General features: G+C 46.9%; 1 protein-coding gene across 1 annotated transcript in view; it reads right to left on the minus strand.

Moving 5' to 3' along the window:
• The window catches only part of LOC147615361 (vacuolar protein sorting-associated protein 2 homolog 3-like), a 70359-nt gene that overhangs the window by 47670 nt on the left and 556 nt on the right, over positions 1-22133 (minus strand). The window contains exon 2 of the mRNA XM_086779449.1: positions 22041-22085. Coding sequence (XP_086635575.1) covers positions 22041-22085 — 45 coding nt within the window. The remainder of the gene's footprint in view (positions 1-22040; positions 22086-22133) is intronic.

Consider the following 22133-nt stretch of genomic DNA (forward strand, 5'->3'; position numbering starts at 1 on the left):
CTTCATCGACACGCGAAGGTATCTCACTTTGTATCCATTCCTGCCACTCCTTCGAAAGCTTAGGCATCTCATCATAAAGGCGCTCTAGAAGAAGCCACATGTAGGCAAAGCGCATCGAAGAGGACTTCTACATCTCATCATAAAGGCGCTCTAGAAGAAGCCACATGTAGGCAAAGCGCGTCAAAGTCGCTGTGATGACGGGAGATAGCGAGGGCCTTAACCTTATGATTGAAAAAAGTGAGTATATGATTGGCTTGTGTCACCACAATCTTCACCCACTCTAACTTGCCTATGTACTTCATAAGTAAGTCAAGGCAATGAGAGGCACAAGGAGTCCACATTATGGACTTTAACTCCGCAAGCGGCCCATCTTGCGGCAATTAGACGCATTGTCAATAACCACATTTTCGGGGCCAACCTACAAGAATGATGGATGCATGAAATTTGAATGAGAATATGGAAAATAAATGAGACTTGAAAGTTGAAACTTGAGGAAAAGGCAAAGGCTTGGGCGTTAAACTGAAAATTGTATCTCACCTCGATTATGGCTTCTCGAATGGAATGTGGCGATAGATGAAATCGCCACATTCCATTCGACAACTTGAAATTTGAATGAGAATATGGAAAATAAATGAGACTTGAAAGTTGAAACTTGAGGAAAAGGCAAAGGCTTGGGCGTTAAACTGAAAATTGTATCTCACCTCGATTATGGCTTGTCGAATGGAATGTGGCGATAGATGAAATCGCCCGAGATTTTCTTCCTTGCCTTTCCGGCATCCACGGCCCGCAAGAAGTAAGTGCCAAGAACGCAAGACACTAGAATGTTGAGGATGCCCCTCTTCTTTCTATCGGTCCATCTGTCAAAGAGAATGGAACACCCATACTTCACCCATCCCGCTCGGACAGGCTCAAGTGTCTTCTTGATTCTCTCCTTTCTTTCATCAAGTGCCTTTGTGCGCATATTATTGTAGGTGATACCATGCCAAGGGCCATGGTATGGTCCTACTTCGGCAATGGCCCTCAACATCCTTTGCCATTGAGGAGTTTTAAGTACACAAAATGTGAGATTGCACTCAATGACCGCGCATGACCACGCGTGCAATCTCCACATTTGCCTCTTGTTGCTTTGCTCGGACCCAAGAGAGAGAGGTCACAAAGGTCACATTCACTCCAATGGTGCCTCAAAGAGTGGCTTGCCTCTTGTGTAGAACCTCAAACTCACTTGGTCTCTTTGATGAGAGGTTGGAGTTGATCAAGGAGGAGAGGGATGCAGAGAAGGATGAGGAGAATGTATCCTTTGCCGGCGAATGACTTCGTCCTGAGCGGTGGCAATGGCAAGGAAGACTCTTCCACTATCACTTGCTTTGCCAAGTAAAGAGTACTTCTTCACAATGCCATCGGCAATGCCTTGAGGGATCTTCTTGCAAGGTGCAATTTGCCCCCCATCTTGGAGAGATGTGCAAGAAGCCTAGTGGCACTACTAGTGTAGACCTACCTTGCCACAATACTTGCAAGTCCACTTCCATGCCTCTGACTTCCCATCGTTCTTCTCATGGCATGCAAAGTAAAGGCTTCATGCTTTTCTATCATGGTGAAAGAGGAGAGAGGAGCCCCGGGAGAAGGAAAGGGAAAGGGAGGGAGAGGCTTGAGAAAGAGAGAGAGGCTTCAAAGTTGAGGAAGAGGGAGAGGAGGCTTGAGGAAGAGGGAGGTGCTTGAGAGAGCCTAGAGGAGAGAGAGGCTTCAAGGAGAGCTTGAGGGAGAGAATTGAGTCGATTGACTCTTGAGCAATGAGCACTTGTGAGGATGGGGTTAGGGGAGGGGCTATTCTATAGGATGCAAGCAAAGGCTAAAGATTAAAACAGTCAAAAATGCGCAAGAAACTGCCAGAAAAAACAAAGAAAAAAAAACAGTCAAAAAAAACGGTCGGTTGGATACAACCGCACCTCCACCATACCGTCCATATTGAACCGGACTACCTGGGTTGTGCGCGAACCAGGTGCCACGATGGTAATATTCGTCATGAATGATTGCTGAATTCTGATCATTGAAGTTACCGATTCTTCCACCGAGCTTCCGCATGTTACATTGGTATCAAAGTCTTCTTCAAGTGTGAAGATACAACCAAAAAACCTTAAAAAAAGAAAGAAAGAAAAAAAACGCGCTTGTGTGGTTGATTTCTAGACTCCGGCGGACCGTCCCTTTCGGTGTGACTCCAGTCCCTAGAAGGACAGTTGATTTTCACTCTCCGAAAGTTTCCCACATGCATAGTGGATGGTCAGATTGCGCTCCAAAAAGGAAGTGCATTTTCCTGCAGAGAGAACGACGAACTTGGGAACAAAGTGCACTAGGCAGTCCTTCGAGGGCGGCAAACATGAGTGTGCAGGATACGTTCTAGCAGATGATGCGAGCACTCGCAGAACAGAGCACCAAATTGGAAGAGCAAAAGGCGCAGATCTCTGCCCTGGAAAAACTCACCCGTTTTCCAACCTCTTTTTTCCGTCTTCTCCTCCCTCTCCTTCCATTTCCCAGATCCCAACAACAGATCTCTACCCAATGACCTTTTAAAGATTTATGACCATAGCTGCATGACCAAGACATCTTGAGCAGAATATTTTGCATATTCCATTGCGATGAGAGTATTGGAGATATTATCATGTATATGCCTTCTTGGAACAATACCATATTGCCTGGGATGAAGTCCATCATGAAGGATATCCTTTATCCGATGTACCAACATTTTAGCAATAAGTTTATATATAATAGGCATCAAAGTGATAGGCCTCCAGTCATCCATTGTCTCACACAGAGGTTTTTTGGGCACAAGCTTAACCAGACCATGCTTCCAAGCGGAGGGAAGATGTTGATGCTGCTAGGCTACATTAATGAGCTTCAAGATTGGACCCTTCAATTCAGCCCAGAAGGCTACAAAAAATTCAACCGTCAAACCATCCCAGCCTGGGGATTTATGTTTACCCAAATGCTTGAGGGCTTCATCCAATTCAGTATCTAAAAAGGACATTTCCAGCATTGAAGCTTTTTGCAAAGAAACAATAGGAGAAACAAGCTCAATAAATCTGCTCCGAGCTAATGCAACCTGAGGTGTAGAAGAAGATGGTAGAGAAAAAAGAAGCTGAAAATGATCCAGACATTGTTTTTCTAGCTGCGATAAAGTCTGGGTCCAAAGACCATCGGGTTTCTTGACTCTCATGATAGATTGACTTTGTCTGTACGCATGTAAATTTCGAAAGAAAGATTTCGAGGAACAACCCTTATCTAGCATAGGTTTAACTCTAGCCCTTGTCTGCCATTTGGAAAGCTTGCGTTTATCATTAGCATCAATTATGGAAGAAGCACAAGACAATGAATTCTGTTCAGAAGCAGAAAGAGACCTTTGATGGCTAATCTGTACCAAGGACTGCTTGTATGATTTTGCCCATTGGATATGCTGTCCGGTTTCTGCCATGTACCATCTTCCATATTCCTTAATGACATTTTGAATACGATGTACAAAAGAGTTTCAAGCAAAATCCAGATCCTCCTGAGCATGGGATAACAATGGCTTGCAAGCCAATCTGATCATTTGCTGGAATTTTTCATGAGAAAGATATAATTGATTGACCTGCAAATGTCTGACTAAAGAGAGCTGCATATCATCTAGAGGCATACCAAATGAAAGGTTGAGCCAAAGTGGAGTGTGATCAGATAGTTGTTGAGAATAATCAGTCCACATTTGACATGTATAATCAGTCCACACACACACACACACACACACACCCACCCATCCTCACACTCAAGTTCTCCCTCAACTTTCAAGGCTCAAGCCTCACTCACTCTCTCTCTCTCTCTCTCTCTCTCTCAAGCTATCAAGTGACAAGGAGGCATCCATCATCCATGGCATCCTCCTCGTCGCAGTGGCTCTTCAAGTTCCAACTACCCGTAGAAGGACGACGGGATGGACATGGTGGGATGAGGTCAATCACACCCCATCCTCTCATGGAGGTGGTGCACAGCCATGGACATGCAAGCTTTGCCCGTATAGGCGAGTGGGTGGTACTGACAAAGTAATTTTTAAGTGCCGTTCCTACCCCCGTCCCCGTTCCCTACATATGGCCGTCCCTCGTCCCGTCCCCGTCCCCCGTCCCTTGTGACTAGGACCCCCTCTTTTAGCACAGAGGAAATCCTACCCTTTCTCATCGAGGGCCCAATGCCTCCCTCCCATTGGAGATCTTTCTAGAGCTTCTTCGACCTTGTTGAGACCCAGATCCTCTCCACCCCCCATCACTGCGTTTGCCCCATCCTTACCAGGGTCTTTTGGACTCCTTATGGGAGTCCTAGTGGACTAGGCCTCCTTCCGATGCTTTCTAGTGCAGGAGGGACACCTCTTAGAGGATCACACGTCCCTCCAGCATTGTGTTTGTCCTATCCACACTTCTCAAAGGATTATGTGTCTTTTCGGATTTTCATCGTCATGTAGCACTAGTGCTCCCCCACTCAGCTCATACTGGAGCAGTAGTCTTCTCCTTCTCCGTGAGTGTGGCTCTAGGGATGGTATGGGATGATGAGTCCTTTGAGCCCACATTCGAGCTTATGTGGAGCGCCTCTACCCTCGCACCACACGGACTGCCATTATTCCCCATCGAAACCTACCCTGAAGATTAGCTGACTGTGCTGCCAGGGAGAGATTCTATGTGTTGCGATACCTAGCATTTCAGCCATGAGGATTGTCTCATGGAATGTTCGCGGGTTAGGAGGCGCCCTATGCATAAGGCGCAAGACCATAGTCACTAGGGAGCCCTACCGATCCCTTGTGGGGATGATCCAGAGCACCAACTGACTGTCGATCGTCCCTCTCATTTTAAGAAGAGTCTTCCGGGCTCCTAGGAGCCACACCTACTGGTTTGCTGTTGTTGGGTCTCTTGGCTTCATAGGTGGAGGACATAGGCATGATTAATCGTCCTTGGATGTGAACAGCTGCTGATTCTTTAGGTTGGGAAGGCCTAGCTCGGCCTCCTCAACATTTACGCTCCAAACATAGCCACGGATTGCATCGCCTTTTGGAATCAGCTCCGCCAAGGTCTTCCTCTAGTAGACGCTTGGTTCATGGGAGGCAACTTCAGCATGCTCGAGGACTCAGGGGTCCGCTAGGGGGGCAGCGTAGTTCCCACCATCTTGGGTCCCAAGTGCTATGCTTGCTCTCTATTGAACCAGACTCTTGAGGCACTCTCCCTTTGGAAGATTGAAGTGCCTTGGGGACTCTGTATGTCTCTTTTCATGCAACATTGGACCTCATGGAGGTGAGGTTATGTATTGGGGGATCCCCAAAGCCCGCGGCGGACGGTCCCATTTGCCTCATCCCAAAGGAGGGAGGCGATCGACTAGAGATCCTCACCAAGGCGGCTTTGCCTTCAACCACACCTCTCTGACTTGATTCACATGACACAGATAGGCTTTATGCAGGATGTGGGTGAAGGACCTTGTAGTGCTACTTCTCTACTTGAGATGGCATATGACCGGGTGCTTCTTGGAGGTGACCATGCTTTGTATTGGCTTCGCACCAGCTTCGGTTCGTGGTGAGGTTTTCATTAAGGGAGGGCAAGGTGACTACTTCACCATCTAGTGCTTGGTGCGACAAGGCTAGCACCCTTTCTCTTCGTCTTTGTAGCAAAGGCAATGCATTTTTACCCCCAGGCATAGGATACAGGACCCTACCTAGCCTTCACCTCCTCATTCGCACTCTTGAGGAGCTTCTTGATTTTGAATTCGCTGATACTCGATACCTAGGGCCCTTGCCTATCCATTCACACTCTAAAGGGGAGCTTCTGGACTGTGAGTTTGCTGATTAGAAGGGAAGCTTCGTCGTTTCACGGCAATGATTGAGGATTTTTGGCTTGCCTCAAGTACTCTGATTAACTGGCACAAGTCACACATTTATGGGTCAACATAGAGTGCCCACCTCGGCTCGGAGACCAGTAGAGAGTTTTCAATGGATCCCTCTAGGCACTCTAGTACGTTACCTTGGATGTTAGGTAGGGCTTGACATCTTGGAGGAGCAGGAGATCGTCCCTCCTCAGTATTTAGAGGAAACTTCTATATTGGAGCACTGCCCGCCTCTGCTTGCCTCTCCCTCATTGTGGTTGGTCTGTAGTGGCCAACATGGTACTCCTCGCCACTATGTGGTATATCACCTCCTGCTGGGACTTTCCCTGCTCTTGCATTAGCCAGGTATAGTGGTTGATCTCGAATTTTTTGTGGTCAAGTGGAGATGCGAAGGTTTGTCCAACCACAAGAGCAGAGCCCTTCTAGGCAAGCTCTTCATCTTGTGGCAAAGTAAGACTTCCTCTCGAGCCGCATCACATCTCAGATCTTGTCTCGGGGGGGGACCCTGGACTCTTGATGTGTGATGGTTCTTCTCCGTGGCCCCCCTTGAGAGAGTTGAACAAGAGTTTAGCACTGTCTTCGTCCACAAATTCACTGCAAACCTCTTTCGCACTTGGTTTGAGTTTTTTTCATGGGCGTTAAAAAATTACGGTGTGAAAAACTATTAACTTTTGAGTTTTGATTTGGATATTTATAATGATGCACAATTATGTCCTTTGATGTTCTCTGATGATTTTGATCTCAAATCTTTCATTAATCACAAGATATTGAGTTTTTCATCCCAGACGAAAGGAGTACTCAAAAAAGGTGATGGAATAAGATCTTGAGTTTCTCACGGATGTTAAAAACGTACATTCTTACGAGCGTGAAAGTCTTAGTCATTCTCAAGTTAAGGATAAGATTCTTTTAGCTAAGGACTCCTAATTTTGGCATGACGTAATTGTAGGGAGAATTTCATGGGCTTGAAAAACCGTTTGTCGTGAAACACCAATAATTGGTGATTTGATGATTTAATAATGTTAATGTATGATTGGGTCATGATCTCACTATTCTTGGTGTAGACTTTGCTCTAGCCTAGCCTAGATCATGTGGGAACTTAGTTTGGAGGCGCTTCGGACGTCTTCACAAGCAGATCCATCAAGAGGACCTCCAGGGTTTGTGCGGCGCCTCCGTCATGCACCTCGACATCGAGTTAGCCATGGCTCCTCCCTCTAGGGTTTGTGCGGCACCTCCGTCATGCGCCTTGACATCGACTCAACCATCACTCCACTAGCTCCTCCCTTCGGCCGACCCCCCTTGGATGATGCCTAGATGGCTTCTTTCTTTAGGATAGGGGTCCCTCTCTTGATACTCAATCACCATGGAGGTCAGTCCCCTGGGCAACCTCATGTGAACACGACAATTCTTCAATGGTACTGCCCCCACTCCTCTCCAGAGGGTCGGCATTGTGGGTCGACGACGATGGAAGTGGCACATTGATCCTCCCCCTTTTGAGGCCATGGGCGCCCCATCTTGGTGTTTATGGCTTTGGGAGAATAGGCCCCTCCTAACACATATTCAGTGGGATGCCGACGAGTGGAGTTGACATGACCCCACTGCTTCCCAACACCTTTTTTGAGTACTGGTTTTGCCTGGGATGACGAAGATCCCTTGGGCCACCCTCCTCTCACTCGCTGGTCCACTCTTCCTCGAGGATTTCTAGCAGTGCGTCAACTTTTGTTTCCTATTTCTTGTGGTTGTTGGCTCATCGACGGGTCACCCTTCCTCCCCTCACTGGTAGGTTGAGGGGATCCCAGTCTACCTTCCTCCGGGATTTATTAGTAGCGCTTTGACCGCAACTTCCATTCTTGCAAGGGTTAGGGGAGCCTTGGGATTAGAGGAAGCAGGCTGATACAGGCGGTTCCAAGCCCACGAACCATGCCAATCACCACTGATATATCACCAACGCCTGCTTGCTGAGGCGCCTTCGGCATGGGATGCAAACCTACGGGTGGGGTGGTGAGCTAGCCTGCACCTCTCTTAGGAGGTTTGTACTAATCACTCGTGTTTTGCATTTAGGAGATCCGTGGGGCAACCTAAACACAGAAGATCACACGATGCATAGGTGAAGGTCTCAGTAAGCTTTTCCTATTTGCTTTTGATGGTTCCTGTTCCTTCCAGAGACCTAATGGCTCTTTTCCCTCTGTTAGAGGGTTCCATACGTACCCATGAGGATCAGACCTAGGTGGAGGAAGTTTAGTTTGCGTAAGTATCGAGAAGCAGATTTTTGATAGCTTCTTGAGTGGTACTTAGCTGAACAACATAGACCAAGGTTCTCCTTGATTACTCAAATTCATGGTAGACCGACCTGAAGAACTCGATCTTGTAGATAGATCTGAAGGACTAGATCCGGACCATGCAGGGGTGATCTAAGACAGGAACCTAAGAGTAGTTGATCTCTTGGGAGGTTAAGATGGAGACCTTGGAGACATGTACCTTGGTGTCCCATTTGGTACACGATATTTGATAGATTATTTTTTTTGCATATTTGAGTGGGTTCAATTGTAGAAGGGTGATTTCCTTCTGGGAAACAACCTAGACTTGTAGAGAAGAATTGGTAACTTCAATGCTCAGAATTCAGCAATCATTCATGATGAATATAAGGCACAACATAGAAGATTTTCAGAAAATAGAGAGAGAGAGAGAGAGAGGGAGAAGAACACAATATTGGGTCCCGAGTACCCTGTGTAGGGCCCCCACCACGAATGGTGTATTTGCTTTATTAGAATGATTTAAATCTGAAAATAAAGACTGGTTCTTGACCTGCACTTCTTCACCGTGGTTGAGCACCCCTTTCCCTTCGCTGTCCTCGCACTTAGAACGCAGCAACCTTTGTGGATAATGAGATAGTATGACTGAATTCAGGTATGGGTATTTATACCCCCTAATGTTGCTGGTTAGCCTGCTGCTAGGAGCCTCATGACTTGGACAAAAAGCAATAAATGCTAATAATGCAACGTTTTCGCACAGGCTGGCCTTTTGCGCATTCTTCTGGCTGTTGGGCAGCCTTGCGCAAACTGTATGGGTAGCCCCCATACACGGCCGCCTGGATGGGCAAGGCCCTAGGGCCTGTCGGCTTGGGCCTGGCCAAGCCCTCTTGGGCTGGCCGACAGCCTGCCCAGCTCCTCCAATGGTTGGTTGGCAAGGCGTGGTGGCCTAAGGTTCCTGAGTGAAGTGCTAGGACACCTAAGGAGGATCCTAGAGGTGATGCATGGGCTCGCGGTTGCTAGGACACCCATGCGTACGTCAAGGAAGATTTCGGATGGACTAAAAGGAAAGATTTTTGGGAACCAAATTTTGATACTGGATCTCGTTGGGTGGCCAGCTGGTCTTCAACGGAGAGTCCAGAGAATATTATTGTAATAGAATGGACTCGGAATTTTGTAAAATGATGATCAGAAATATTATGATTTTCCCACTTACCTTGCTGATCGTGGACTTAACACTTCAACATATCAAATGCCAACTGGTTGTAGATTTCTGTCTGGTCATCAATCTGTGGGTGAAATGCACTGGAAAAATTCAGTTTAGTACCAAAATTATCAAACAATGCCCTCCAAAAATGATTGGTGTGGCTTCTTGGTCTGACACTATGGTCCTAGGGATCCTGGTTGTAGATTTCTAACTGGTCATTAGTTTGTGGGTGAAATGCACTGGAAAAATTCAGTTTGGTACCAAAATTATCAAACAATGCCTTCCAAAAATGATTGGTGAACTTGGCTTCTTGGTCTGACACTATGGTCCTAGGGATCCCGCCAAGTGGGTACCAATGCCGAATGAACAAATGGTGGTCACATTGGCCCTGCATGGAATAAGCATAACAAACTTGCTAAATCTATCAACAACAGTTAAGCACTGCGTATTACGCTTACCAGGGATGCAGATTTGTTACAAAGTCCATTGATAGATCCTGTAAAGGTCCTTCGAGAATTGGTCAAGGCTGTAGCAACCCTATCTTCTTCCCATAAGGAGCTTTTACTTTCTGATTCTTGGCCAATAATATTGCCTTTCTAAGTTCTCTAGACTCGAATTCATGCCCTGGTGACCACCAGTGATGGCGTCATGGGCGTCATGGAGAAGAGCTGCCTTGAACGACCTCATGACACAAAGTCGGCCTTTGTAGAAAATCCAACCATCTCGTATCAAAAAGTGGCATGGCCTTGTGGCATCCAATGTTCGCTCCCATTGTGTACCAAATTCCTCGGAATCCGCGTACGTGTGCTTCATGTCATCTAGTCCAATACCAACAAGGTCAAGTCTAGTGGTCAATGTCACTATTCCTTTCCTGCTCAAAGCATCGGCCATTGGGTTGGCCTTTTCTTGAAGGTACTTGTAACATGCAAAAGCTTCGAGGGAGATCGGTAACTTCAATGCTCAGAAAATCATCACACTTTTCGCGACAGAATTAACACACAAAACTGAATGAAGAGAGCCTCCGACTGGCCTAAACATACGCACCTCCCACCACTGGATTTGCGTGTCAAGGCCATACAAAAACTGACCTTTCTTGTCCGAATCAGATAAGCCTAATTGCAAACATAAAGTCGAAATTCTATTGGCAAACTGAAGGACTGGTTGCGTGTTTTGACGCGCTCCCCTGAACTCGTCTTCGAGTCGATCAAGGTAGTGGGGCGGTAGAAACCACTGCTTAAGGTCGCGGACAAACTCGTCCCACACATAAGCTGCCATAGCTAATCTGGTGTGGGCATGAGCCCACTGAGTCCACCAAGGGATGGCCTCACCTTCCAAGTACCAACTAGCTAAGATCACCCTGTCAGTATCTGTCTTTCTAATTGCGGCAAAGTAAGCTTCAAACTGATGCAACCATGAATAGAGAGTTGTGGGGTCGAGTTTACCATTATACTTACTGAAATTCATTTTCTCGGGAAATGGTTTGAGGGTGCCGTTGGTGTCAATCTGGCGTCCAAAGCTTTGAGGTAACGCTCATGTTCCACGCGTCGCATGGCTTCATCTTCACGATGTCGGATCTCCAATGCACACATCTGCAACTCAAGCAAAGAGCTCGGCTGTGGTCGTGACCCCGCGAGAGGGTCCCTATGTCGAGGATCTGGAATCTGGGATACGGAAGGAGAGGGAGGAGGAGATGGAAAACGCGACGCTGGAGAACGAGTACACTCTTCCAGAGCCAAAATCTGCGCCTTCTGCTCTTTCAACTTGGTTGTCTGGTCTGCGATTGCTCGCATCATCTGCTCGAACATCTCTGCAACACTCCAGCCTGGTGCCCTAGCTGGGCTGCCCGGTGCACTCTAGTCCCAAGGTTCTTGGTCTCTCTTGTCGTCGAAGCTCGCCACAGTAGGAAAACGCACTTCCTTTCCAGAGCGCAATCTGACCATCCACTATGTGTGTGGGAGACTTCAGGAGGCTGAAAACCAACCGTCCTTCGGGGGACAGGAGTCACTCCGAAAGGGTAGTCCACCGGCGTCTGAAAACCAACCACACGAACGAGAAAAAATTTTGGTTTCTTTGCTGAATCTTTGCACTTGAAGTAGGCTTTGATACCACTATAACATGTGGAAGCTTCGGGGGAGATCGGTAACTTCAATGCTCAGAAAATCATCACACTTTTCGCGACAGAATTAACACACAAAACTGAATGAAGATGTGCAGAAAATAGAGAGAGAGAGGGAGAGAGGAGAGGACACAGTATTGGGTCCCAAATACCCTCTGTAGGGCCCCCATCACGAATGGTGTATTTGCTTTATTAGAATGATGTAAATCTGAAAAGAAAATACAGGAAAACTTGACCTTTCTTGGCTGAGATAACTCTGCCCTTGACCTGCAGTCCTTCACCCCTTTGTGTTAGCACTCCTTGGCTGTCCTAGCCCTTGATTGCCTCCTTAGCACTTGGTGAATTATGAGATGACACAATGGATTGATCATTGTGGGCTTTGGTATTTATACTACTCCATAAAGGCAGTCGGCCAGCTCTAAACCAGGTGGTGCATCATGAGATGAGATGAAGTACATCTCTCTGCGGGAATATGCAGCCATGGCGTGAATACTCCTCTTGCAGGTGTCACTCCAGAGACTCCGTTCCTCTCCCATTGCCGCTTTGTGTTGTCGGCCGCTTGCTCTACAATGCGCTTCTCCTTCTCGAGCAATGTAGTGCGCAAGCTCTCGGATGAGGGGGGCGTATAGGTTGAGCCATACTCCCCAATCTTCTTAACCATGACCTTGAAGTATTCCGACCTATTCAAGAAAGTAATTTACTAATGAGAAGGGGACTAGGATGATGAAAACATGAATGATGAATTGGCAATGATCGATTGCACTTACCTAGCCGCTTGAGAGGCAATGTGGTCGTGGAAGAAGAAGCGGGCCACCGCCATATCCACCTCCTCCTTCAACTTGGGGTTCCAATTCTCCCCAAGTGTAGATTGTCGTCATGGGCTACGTAATGGTTGAGAGGCCGTGGAGATGATGGAGGGTGCCGGCGTCGTGGATGGAGTAACATTCCGACTTGATGGTGAAGGTGGTGGTGTGCATGATCCCGATCCACCACATGACTCCATTGTAGAGGCTTGAGTTCCTCTCCCCATCGTCACGGGATCCACGGCCACTCGTGGTGTCCTTCTTGTCGCTTCGACCGCCTCGTAGACGCTAAGCTTGTCAAGAAGTTCCCGTCTCTTCTCGAGCGTGACATTCGTGCAAAACCTCACCTCATGCCCACTCTCATGCAAGAGGTGGGCTCGCACTTTGTCGGCGCCACCCGTTCGCCGGTACGTTCAAAGCTTACATACCCATGGCTGAGAACCGCCTCCATGAGCGGATGGGGTGTAGTTAACCTCCTCCCACCATGTCCATCCCGTTGTCCTTCTACGCGGGAAGCCCCGGCACGTGAGGAGGATGCCATGGTTGAAGATGGCTTGACTCTTTGAGCCTTGTCCCTTGAGGAATGAGAGAGAGAGAGAGAGAGAGAGAGAGAGAGGCCTAGAGCCTAGAAGCTTGAAAGTTGGAAGACTCAAGACTCAAGAGGCTTGAGAGAGAGAGAGAGAGAGAGAGAGAGAGAGAGAGAGAGAGAGTCTAGATAGTAGGGCGGCGGCCCGCGGGCCTTGTGTGAGAGGCTTGGAACTTGGAAGTTGGAAAAGCTAGTAGAAGAAGCTTGAAAGCTTGAGAGTTGTGTGTGCTTGTAGCCTTGTAGAGGCTTGTTCTTATATAGATAGGCAAGAGAGAGAGGCAAGCCTCAAGGGCAAGAGAGAGAGAGAGAGGGCCAAGCCTCAAAGGCTCAAGGGCCAAGGCCCAAGTAAGTGGACTGCAACGGCTATAAACGGCGAGCGCAACGGATATAAACGGCGGGCGCAACGGCTGCAAACGGCTCTCTGCCGTCCCCTCACAGAACCGTCCCCCACCGGCGTCCCCCGTTTCTGAGCCGTCCCCGTCGTCGTCCCCTGTGAGAAACACCACTTCGGCAACATCTGTCTGTCCCCTGCCGTTCCCGTCACCTGTCCATCCCGTTCCTGAGCCGTCCCCGTCGCCGTCCCCTGTGACTATGGACAAGGCGCTTTTGACAAACCACCTTGAGGTTCTTGAATGCCTTCAACGCTTGTGGAGTCATTTGGATCCGATACCTTCTAGTCGACACCCTTTAGCAGATCGGTGAGATCCGCCGAGAGATCAGAGAACTTGTCTATGTGGGTGGAGTATGCCTGGCATATACCCACAAAGGATCTAATGCCATATGCGGTTTGTGGTATTTCCCAATTGACAATATCGGCCACCTTGGCCGGATCAAGTTGGATGCCCTCAGCACTGATTATATATCCAAGGTAGTGAACCTCGAACAAATATAATTCCGACTTCTTCTCATTGACATAGAGCTCGTTGCTTTTCAGCAACTTCATGACTGAAAATACCAGTATGTCAAGCCAAAAATATGAACACACACTGTCCAATTAAGTCCTTGAAACACCCATCATCATGCTGTTGAATTTTGTTGGGGCATTTGTCAAGCCAAAAGGCATGACAACATGTTCATAGTGAGCCCATTCCGTAGGAAGGCTGTCTTGGGGATGTCCCCCTCAACAATCATAGCTTTTCATACTCAACAATCCTCACCTGGTGGTACCCACTCTTCGAGAACACCTTGGCCCCATTCACCCTCTTGAGAATATAATCTATTTGAGGCATCGGGAACTTACTCTTGATAGTCAGCATATTGAGTGCACGATCGAGAAGAACCATCTTTCTTCCTGACAAACAGGATTGGTGCTGCAAATGGTGACACACTGGGGCGTATGAAGCTAGATTGTAATAGTTCTTGGAGTTGCTGGTATAACTCTCCTATTCCATTGCCTTGGACAGGTGGTATGGAAACCTGCTAAGGAGATCCGAGTTTGGGAGGAGGTCTATCTTGTGGTCCTCTGGTCTAGACAGGGGGAGTTGGGGAGGGAGCATAGTTGTCAGGTACGAAACCTTGGCCCCATTCACCCTCTTGAGAATATAATCTATCTGAGGCATTAGGAACATTATTAAGTGCACGATCGAGAAGAATCATCTTTCTTCCTGACAAACAACATCGGTGCTGCAAATGGCGACACACTGGGGCATATGAAGCCAGATTGCAACAGTTCTTGGAGTTGGTGGTCCAACTCTCCTATTCCATCGACTTGGACAGGTGGTATGGAAACCTGCTAGGTGGAACCGAGCTCGGGAGGAGGTCTATCTTGTGGTTCTTTGGTCTAGACAGGAAGAGTTGGGGATGGAGCATAGTTGTTAGGTACGAAACGAAGGTATGAGACTTTTAAATTTTGAAAAATAAGTTCGATTGAGGTACGATCCACTTTAAAAAATACTTGAAAAAAAGATATTTGTACACATTTAGAGATGCAAAGTCTAGAGAAGTTGTAATTTGTCATATGACATAAATTAGTACAAATTTTCAAGAGTCATGAACAATGAACACTGAACATGCCATAAATAAGAGTCGTGGCCCACGGCCTACAATAGGAAATACAAAAAAGTGTGTTTTGACCACTGACTAGTCACAACACTAAGTACAAAAATGTCTAAAGTCTAGACTCTAGAGACTAGAGTCTAGAGTCTAGAGTCTAGACTCTAGTCCTTCTCCTCAGAGAAATCACTAGGGGAAGAAATGCCCTCCTTAGAGGTGCTTCCATCATCAGAGGCCAACCCAAAACTACCCTCGCTAAGGACATTGCCCTCGTCATCGTACTCGGGCTCTCTTCTTCAACAAGAGGTGCTAAAGTGCTCCTCGAAGTCGAGTCCACGCCCCACTGAGGTCGAAGTAGGGCGTCGAATATGGACTCCTCCTCTGGATCTCGCTCCTTGTGGAGTGTCCACTGTCAACTTGAACTCGTCGACATTCACTTGAAAGCAAAGTTCAAACATTTATAAATTATTAGACTTTAGTCATGCATTTATAAATCATTATTAATGAGTTGAACTTTGAACTCTGGAGATCTCTACCTGCTTCTCCATGTCATGCATCTTCTCCACCATGCGCATGACAGCACGGCAATATACAAGCCGCTCTAACTGCATGGTGCTGAGACGGTTTCGTATCGTTGTGTGTATGAGTGAGTAGGAACTCGAGTTCCTCTCACATGCCCCGAAGAGCAATCCTATGAAAAATAAGAGAGTTAGAAATTAGAATGTAAGAACTAGTTAGTAGTTATGACTCTAGAGACTAGAGTATACACTATATATTCAGTAGTCACCTGTGACAAGACTCTCAAAGCCACTTTTTGTACATGAGCCATTTGATAACTAAATGACTCCCGCCAAAAAAGTGGCCACACCATTGACTCCCTACTCGAAGAAAGTGGGTTCGTGAAAGTGGCTCCCCTCTGATCATTATATCGAATGAGCTCTTGGAGGAAGTCTCTTTGCTCGTGACGGGAAGTATCCTTGGCAAGTAGGCATCCCGATCGTTGTAAGCGGGATGCAACAAGGCCACAAGACCATGGATAGGTCTATGCATCCATCGCCACCTCCTCTCCACAAGCGCCACGATCAAATCGCGTCGTGGAGTGGGTGGAGGCTCGGTGGGATCCCTAGAATGCAAAAATTTCACTTTAAGGTTAAGTCTCTAAGGAATGAGAAACAGAAGTGAAAACGAGATTTGACAACATGGGACATGGGTTTACCTAATCCCCTCCATAGGAGTGTCAGGGTCCTCCTCATCAAGCACGGTGGTTGCACGAATCCCCGCAAGAGCCTCTCTCATGAAGTGGGTGAGTAGCCCCAATGTGAAGCCCTCCATGTCGGCCATGCGCAAAACCCTATGCTTGTACTGATTGCCAAAGTCTAAAGAGAGAGAGAGAGAGAGCTTGAGAGAGGGAAAGAGAGCTTGAGAGAGAGAGAGAGATAGAGCTCAAAGAGCTTGAGCCTTGGCCCTTGAAAGTTGAGGCTTGACAGTTAGAGGGGCTTCAGATTTCTGGTTCACGGCCTTTCATTGCACAGGCTTATGCAGATGATTCATTCTTCATGCCAAAGAACAGTCCTCTGGAGCTTCGCCTATTGATGGATACTCTTTCAGATTTCGGGTTGGCAGCTGGTCTAAAAATTAATTTTCAGAAATCAAAACTCTTACCTCTCAAGCATTGTGACTGGCATGCTATCCTGTGGCCCGGCCAGATTATTTACCCAGAAAACATAGTAAGACATTTGGGTTATCCCATTGGCTGGAAAATCAGAAATAAGCAACAAATATCTTGGGTACTAAACAAAATTCAGGACAAATTAGAATATTGGAAGATCTCCACTTGGCCATTGCACGTAAGGCTTCGAATTGTTCAGTCCATTGTTCTAGCTTATGTCCAGTTCTACCTTCCTCTATTACATTGGTCATCTCGAGATCTTTCTTCTTTTATGTCTCAAGCCATGGAGATTTTTGGGAAAACTAAGCTTCATAAAAAAGCTTTAAGGTTGCTCAAAATGGACCTGCTTTGCTCACCAAGAATGCATGGTGGTCCCTATAAGAAGACACACAAACACACTCCCTCTCACACTTCAAGCTTTAGCTTCACACACACACACACACTCTCTCCCCCTCAAGCGGCAAGCCCCAAGGGCCAAGGTCTCAAGTTTCAAGCTCACACAAGCAAGCTGTAGCCTCTCAAGACACACTCTCCCTCACACACACTCTCTCTCAAGCTTCACACACACACTTTTTTTTTTTTGTGAAACGAAGAAACTATATTATAAAACATCCATTTTACATCAGGGCAGTGCTCAAGAAAAGAGCCTATGCCCTATCCATCAGAAACAGTAAAAGAAAAGCTGAACACAAGAAACATCCAAATCTTCCTCATGTAAGGCATCATATAAGGACTGCCGCAATGAGGCTCGGAAGAACTCATAAGAGTGCTGAAGGGGTGAATTCAGATATGCATGATTTCGCTGTAGCCAGAGGGTCCATAAGGCCCAGTATCTGATCCAATGGAAGAAAAGAGAATACTGTGACAAAGAAGCTGATAACATGCCAAACATCCAGAAAAACCTGTAGAAACTGTGTGCAGGAAATCTGAGAGATAAAAAATAGGAGATCTTGTCCAGAAGGTCTCTGGAATATGAACAAGACCACAATAAATGCGGAATACTCTCAGTAGTATGATGACATCTTGGACAAAGAGGAGAGGCAATCCTTCTTTGAGCCAATTTCACTCCCACTGGAAAAATACCAACAATGCATCTCCAAAGAAAGAGTCTCTGCTTCAATGGCATTTTCAACTTCCATATCAATGTCAGTTTTCCTTTCCACCAAGCTAAAGACTTATTCAGATGCCAAAGAGAATTAGCATGATGAGCAATCCATGGAGGAGGTAATATCAATCGATAAGCCTGTATGGAAGTCAATAGATGCAAAGGCTGAGCGGATAATCTTGAACTTGAAGACTGAAGATGCCAATCTTGAAGCCTGTCTCTTACATCCAATGTTGGAATCGGAATGAAAGGGTGTAAGAGATCTGCAATAGCTTTCCATATAGATCTATGATGCATCCCAAGATTGTATTGTTGGCATGCTGCCGGAAAAGAGAGAATTTGCCCTTGAGTATCTACCACGTCGTCAATGAACCGGATGCCCAACTTCATAAGATTGTAAGCTCTAATTGGTTGTTGTACAACAAGGGGAGAGCAAAAAACAGCACTCCAATGTAGGCTTTCCATTCGAAGCGAGGAAGCTATAGAAGCAGGATGGGGAGACCATTTGATGCGAGAGAGCACTTTCTTCCAATCCTGAATCAAGGAAGTAGAAAATGGACAACCAGGGATTTTACCTTGAAATTTGCCAAGTACTACTTCCGATGGATCAACTAGCCAACGACCATAAGCATTTGTGCGCATCTGACCACACAAAATTGCCAACATGATAGACCAAGGCTACTCTTGTTGAAAAAAGGTTTTGAGCATAGTGATCTTTCTTGCCAACACATGAAATTTGATGGCTCAAGGCCTATGGGCCAAGGCTAAAGGCCCATGAAAAGCCCCTCCCAAACAGCCAAAAGAAAAGGTCAAAAATGTGACCATTGCCCAAACATTAACCTGCAGGCGTTCCCATGCAACCGTCCCCCACAGCCGTCCCCTCTTGGATCCGTCCCCAGAACGCCGTCCCTTGTGAGGGACGCCCAGCTGGGGACGTCCGTCCGTCCCCGTCTGTCCCCATCCCACAATGTTCCCGGGACGGCGTCCCCCCATTCCAATGGTCCGTCCCCTCCGTCCCCTGTGACTATGGAGGGGGTGGAGGAGGAAGAGGCTGACCAATGGTAGAAGAAACATACGTAGGGGGGGTGGCTCTGGAGCGTGGTGAGGCTGGGTCGGCTCCTTAGGGGGGTGGAGAGGTGGGGGGGGAGGGTGCCGGCTCATCACAAGAGGCGAGAGTAGGACTAGAGCACAGAGGAGGCATCAAGTGGTCCTGGGGTTGCGCGTCCTGGGGTGGGTCCAAACGGATCTTCGACTGAGACCGCCAACAATCTACCACTCCTGATCCAACTACTCCTCGGAACGAGGTGCCACCACGAGCAGGAGGAGGGTTGTCAAGAATGAGGACACAATGGGGGATCCACTCTTGGTACCGCGGCCGTCGTGGAGCGTCGGATGCCCTAGGTGCTGTATTGCATCAACGAGAGCAAGCTCTAGCAAGGTGTCCCAATTGGCGACAGATGAATCAATGACTCACAAGCCCCGAGAACTCCACCACGGCTGAAGAAAGTGTGAGCTGAATGACTCACAAGCCCCGAGAACTCCACCACTGCTGAAGAAAGTGTGAGCTGTCTATGGGGTAGGGTCTCTCCAAAGAAGCAATAAGTATCCGAAGCGAGGTGAGTCCCGCCACCTATGCGACTTTGTCAACCCGCTGTCGGAGGGGACTTAAGAACCTAATGACGTTTTCACACAAAATCATGAGTAAGCCCTTTGGACCACTTGAGATGATATTGGCTAAGTTTAGGCAGCATCCTTGGTCACTAATACCCTCTTCTACATGATCACCTACATTTCCTATATGTTCACATTGGACAAGACACCTCTCGTACCTCCATTACAGGTTTTCTAGGCCCCACTAGGTGACCACAACAATCTGCACCCAAAATTTAGCTTCAACCAAAGAATACACGGGTGTCACAATCAAGCCCAGGACCCTCTGGAACCCACTCTCAAGGAAAGTGAGGGTTCAATCTTTTGAGAGAGCCAAACGTCCTCCCCATGCTTGGAGATCTAGACCCGCCACCGACCAATCGAGGAGATTGCCACAAGCCATAGAGATGTACCACCACAGCACATGGACATTAATCCACTATGCACCATTTAGGTGGAGGATAATAGCTAATGAACACAAAGGTCCGCACAATACATGTGCCCATTTTCTATGTAAAAGTTCCCTTTTTTATTCTCACATGCCGTACACAAGTCCACATAGTACATGTGTCCATTTTCTAAGTAGAAGTTTCTTTTTGCATTCTCACATGCCATAGAGAAGTATCGCCATAGCACATGGACAATGCACTCTATTATATTTCAAGAGGAAGATAATGAACTTTGACTCTCTTCATTATTGTATACACAAATCCACAGAGTACATGTGCCCATTTTCTATGTAGAAGTTTCTAATATCCAATTATTCACGAAGCATGCGTTCTCTTTTTTTTCGTGAAATGGTGTTTTATATTATATGTAAAAATGTACATCAGCCACATGGCTCACACAGAACCTATGGCCCAAAAAAAAACCCCACAAAAGATCCTCTAAAGGATCATGACCATGCAAAACCTGCACACTAATAAGAAAGCCTCCTAGCCAAATAAGCATCCCAGATAAAAGCATCAAAGATGAGCCAGCCGAGCCGCCGCAGACCATAACGAAATAACATCCGCATCCAGTAGCTAAGCTGAGAGAAGAGAAGAAAACTGCCAAAGCAGCAAACCGCGGATACGTAGAATGTGCCCATGTATTCCAGACAAGGAATCAAAGATGAACCCATTCTGTGTAGTCCAAATATGCCAAAGTCCTGTCCATCTAAGGAAATGGAATATCACAAGGTGACTGTCCGAAGTAATGACTTGAGGACAAATCCCAAATATCCACTGCTGAGCCGAAACAGTAGACCTCTCTACTGCCTCCCAAACGCGAGAGACAAAAGACCAAATCTGACAGGCCACTCGACAACTCATGAACAGATGCATAACTGTTTCAGTGCATGTCGTGCAGAAGAAGCAAGAGGCCAATGTAATTTTACAACGGCTGAGCTGATCCCGTGTAGGTAACCCTCCCACCAACATCCTCCAAATGAAAACCTTACCTTGGTAAGGGAGTTTAGACTGCCAACCACGCATAAGAGTTTTCTGCCACCATGATTTAGACTTGTGCAATCCCCACACCTTATTGGCCCTGGCTAAAACCCAATCTTTCTCTGATACGAGCTCATGATAGACCTGGTTAGCATGCGTTCTCTCTCTCTCTCTCTCTCTCTCTCTCTCTCTCTCTCTCTCTCGTCAAAGCATCTCAACAGAATGAAAATGGTAACCCCTGCAATGTTTTGAGATACATATCCCCCCGTCTTGTCATCATGTCACATGGGAGGAAGAGTTGATTGAAGATGCACCACAATTGCAAAGGCACCATTGCACTCAATAGCACTCGCAGAGATTCATTAACAGATAAAACGTCTTTTTCTTAAGGCTAAGCTTAATGTGATAAGGCGAAGATAGTAGCTAATGAGCTTTGACTCTCTTCATTGTTGTATACACAAATCAACACACAACATGTGCCCATTCATGTTGGAAAGTCGTGGCCTGGCTGCCTACATCCCACAAGCATAAAGTCCCAAGCAATGGGATCACCTATAAGTAATATAGAAGACTAGGGCCATTCTCATCCCTCCTCCACCAATTTTCGTAGCCTAGCCGCCTACAAGGCCATTCTCATCCCTACACCAATTATCGTGGCTTGGAAGGGATTAGAGTGGTGGAGGTTAAGCGCGCAGTGGCGTGAACACTACTTGGATGGGTGACCTCCCGAGAAGTGGAGCCCCCAATTTCCAACAATTCTCTCTCTCTCTCTCTCTCTCTCTCTCTCTCTCTCTCTCTCTCTCTCTATATGTCAGTCATAATTGTCAAAGCATCTCAGCAGAATGAAAACGGCAACCCTGCAATGTTTTGAGAATACCTATCCCAACACCTTGTTATCATGCCACATTATAGACATAGACAAGCTTACATGAGAGGACGAGCTGATTGAAGATGCACCACAATTGCAAAGGCACAACTGCACTCAGCAGCAGCGCTTGCAAATATTCATAAAACATCTTTTTCTTAAGGCCAAGCTTAATGTGATGCGGCAATGTAGCCTTTCCCAACTTGCCAACCAATGCTTTCCAACAGTGTTGTCAAAGAAAGGCATTGGAAAGTTGGGACGCAGAGTCTAAACAGGGTTGGCAACTGCTCCTTCAGTGAAATAGGGTTAGGAGCTTGCCAATGTCAAGTTTTGACAAGCGTGATGTCACTAAGTCAGTATGTATGTAACCAGTATGCATGTGCACATGCATCTATTTGCATGTAAGTGTAAGTCAGTAAGTGTGTCAGTATGTGTGTTTTAAATGCATGCATCTTTACTACATGAATGAATGCATAACCGAACATAGATAGAACCTCGAGTTGCAACCGCTGTTTCTCTCTTGCTGGTTCGAAGGGCGTCTGCACAACGAGATAGATCAGGCTTAGAGGAACCAAACATAAAGGACT

Source organism: Cibotium barometz, chromosome 40 (genome assembly GCF_041138505.1).
Source record: "Cibotium barometz isolate CiBa-2024 chromosome 40, ASM4113850v1, whole genome shotgun sequence".
Taxonomy (NCBI): Eukaryota; Viridiplantae; Streptophyta; class Polypodiopsida; order Cyatheales; family Cibotiaceae; genus Cibotium; species Cibotium barometz.